The sequence below is a fragment of the Guillardia theta genome, assembly GCF_000315625.1.
Source record: "Guillardia theta CCMP2712 unplaced genomic scaffold GUITHscaffold_149, whole genome shotgun sequence".
NCBI lineage: Eukaryota > Cryptophyceae > Pyrenomonadales > Geminigeraceae > Guillardia > Guillardia theta.
The window spans coordinates 64282-66651 of NW_005434525.1; the positions used below are offsets into that span (position 1 = coordinate 64282).

A 2370-nucleotide genomic window follows, 5' to 3' on the forward strand; every position below is an offset into this window, starting at 1 on the left:
CCCTCATACCCTTTAAGAAAAAGTACATCATGATCAGCAGTTGTAATGTACAGACAGTCTGTTGCAGTGGTTGACGTCGATCATTAGGCAGTGCCGTTTCGTCTGAAGTCGCGATCTTCGAGCCTCAGAGAAAAGCACTCGTGCTGCATGAAATGCTTGTCACTTGAATCAATCGATATTGATGGTGTAAAATTCAGCCCCACATTTAAAATACTTTGAGCCAAGAGTAGAGGAGTAGCGTGGAGAGGAGAGGAGAGAACAGGAGGGGAGGGGAGAGGAGGGGAGCAATAAAGGAGATTTGAAGTGAGGTAAGGGAGGTGAAAACATGCTAATGGTGTAATGATGTCAACGAGTTTACCTTTACTTCATATCCAGATGGCCTGCAAGATTTCATGTCACTTGTGAACTCAGAACGAAGAATGTCTGTACCTTAAGATGTTCTCAATCACCATCTGATTCACTTGATCATCATCGACGGAAAGAATCTGTGTGTAAGTCAGTATCGACAGCATGTTCATCATCATCATTCTTCTTCTTCTCCGTATCAAATGTCAATGTCATTGTCATCATCACCATTGCCTTCTACTTCACTCTTCTCACCTCGTACTTTCCAAACTTGTCAAAATGGAACTTCATGTCTCTCTCCGAGGATTCTGACAACAGCGAGAAATCTGACATGGAAACAAGTTACACATGAACTCAACCCCGACAACTCAAGCACCATCTCCTAGCCTGCACTTAGTGCAAACCATCGCCAAACTTCCTTTGCAGTTCGGGCAAGACTTGTCGTCAACGTGCAGGGTGCGGATCATGTTGAGGTAGGCCTGATGGAAGGAAAGCAACATCACGACAGGACAAACAGACAACGCGATGAGAAGAGCGAAAGCAACATCCATAAAGTCACAACCATCACAATCGGACGATGATAACAGTAGTCCAAGGTTAAGAAAGAGAATTTGTGATGTTCGGCAGGAATTGAAGAGATGCAAGAAAATACAAAAGATTCCATGTTGAGGCGTATGAAGAAGATATGAATCATTATACACGGCGACAAGAAGAAACCTATCTCCCTCCCTCACCTGATGAGCAGCAACTCGTGGTTTGCTCAGTTGACCTTCAACGTCCTCTCTCAGCCTCTCAGGAAAATCCTGCAAGCTCACAGTCAGAGCCCCCAACTCCTCTCATACAAGTGCAGACTCATGCAAGTTTCACACTCAGTCACAAGATGTTACAACAAAAGAACATACACGTCGAACTGCATGCAAGGGAGAAGACAAGACATCACAACAAGTAGAAAGAAAGAATCAAAGACATTCCAACATCCATCTCACACAGCAGCACGTCTGCTCCCATCAAAACTTCACCTGCACGCTGGTGCCTTGCGCTTCCGCTTTCTTCAGCTCGAGAACATGCTCGAACTCACCGACTTTCATCTGCCGAGGACAAACAATGAAGGGTGACATGGACAAAGAGGGGAGAGAAAGAGGACAGAGGAGAGGAGAGGAGAGGAGAGGAGAGGAGGAGGGAGGCTGGCAGGAGGCAAGAGTTGAGCAGGAGAGGAGAGTGAGGAGAGCAAAGTTGGTGAAGTAGGGAGGCGAGGAGGTTGAGAAGGGGAAGCAGAAGGAGAAGAAGGTTGAGGAGGAGCAGGAGCAGGAGCAGGAGCAGGAGCAGGAGCAGGAGCAGGAGCAGGAGCAGGAGCAGGAGCAGGAGCAGTCACCAGGTAAGACTTGCGACCAGGAGCGTCAGTGAAGAGAACCGTATCGTCACGACTCTCAAGATCATCGTAGGTGGACTGCAAAGAAGGTGAGCAGAAGAAGGGAGGAAAAGTGGGAGCGACTAAGTTGGCCAGGAACAAGGATGAAGAACAGAGGATGAATGAGACTGAGAGAGGAAGCTGTGGAAGAAGAGGACTAGAGGAAGGAGGGAGGAGAGGGAGAAAAGCAGGAAGAGCGAGAGGAAGGGAGAGAGGTAGAGCAAGAGCGAGAGCGAGAGCGAGAGCGAGAGCGAGAGCGAGAGCAAGAGCGAGAGCAAGAGCGAGAGCAAGAGCAAGAGCAAGAGCAGGAGCAAGAGCAAGAGCAAGAGCAAGAGCAGGAGCAGGAGCAGGAGCAGGAGCAAGAGCGAGAGCAAGAGCGAGAGCGAGAGCAAGAGGGAGAGCGAGAGCGAGAGCGAGAGCGAGAGCGAGAGCAAGAGCGAGAGCAAGAGCGAGAGCAAGAGCAAGAGCAAGAGCAAGAGCAAGAGCAAGAGGAGCAGAAGGCATCGGACCTGTGAGATATGAATGCAGCCATGGAAGCCAAGAGACGTCATGTCCCATGCCTCGTAGATTGCCGTCCCGAAGAAGGTGAAGTGAGCGTTCTGAGGGAGAGAAGAGGT

The 2370-nt window shown here is 49.3% G+C and overlaps 1 protein-coding gene across 1 annotated transcript in view; it reads right to left on the minus strand.

Annotated features, from left to right (window-relative positions):
- The window catches only part of GUITHDRAFT_119524 (hypothetical protein), a gene marked incomplete at both ends in the record, with an annotated part of 8142 nt that overhangs the window by 2893 nt on the left and 2879 nt on the right, over positions 1 to 2370 (minus strand). Inside the window, 8 exons of the mRNA XM_005821214.1 lie at positions 359 to 380; positions 430 to 485; positions 601 to 671; positions 722 to 824; positions 1080 to 1148; positions 1365 to 1433; positions 1718 to 1792; positions 2263 to 2352. Coding sequence (XP_005821271.1) covers positions 359 to 380; positions 430 to 485; positions 601 to 671; positions 722 to 824; positions 1080 to 1148; positions 1365 to 1433; positions 1718 to 1792; positions 2263 to 2352 — 555 coding nt within the window. The remainder of the gene's footprint in view (positions 1 to 358; positions 381 to 429; positions 486 to 600; positions 672 to 721; positions 825 to 1079; positions 1149 to 1364; positions 1434 to 1717; positions 1793 to 2262; positions 2353 to 2370) is intronic.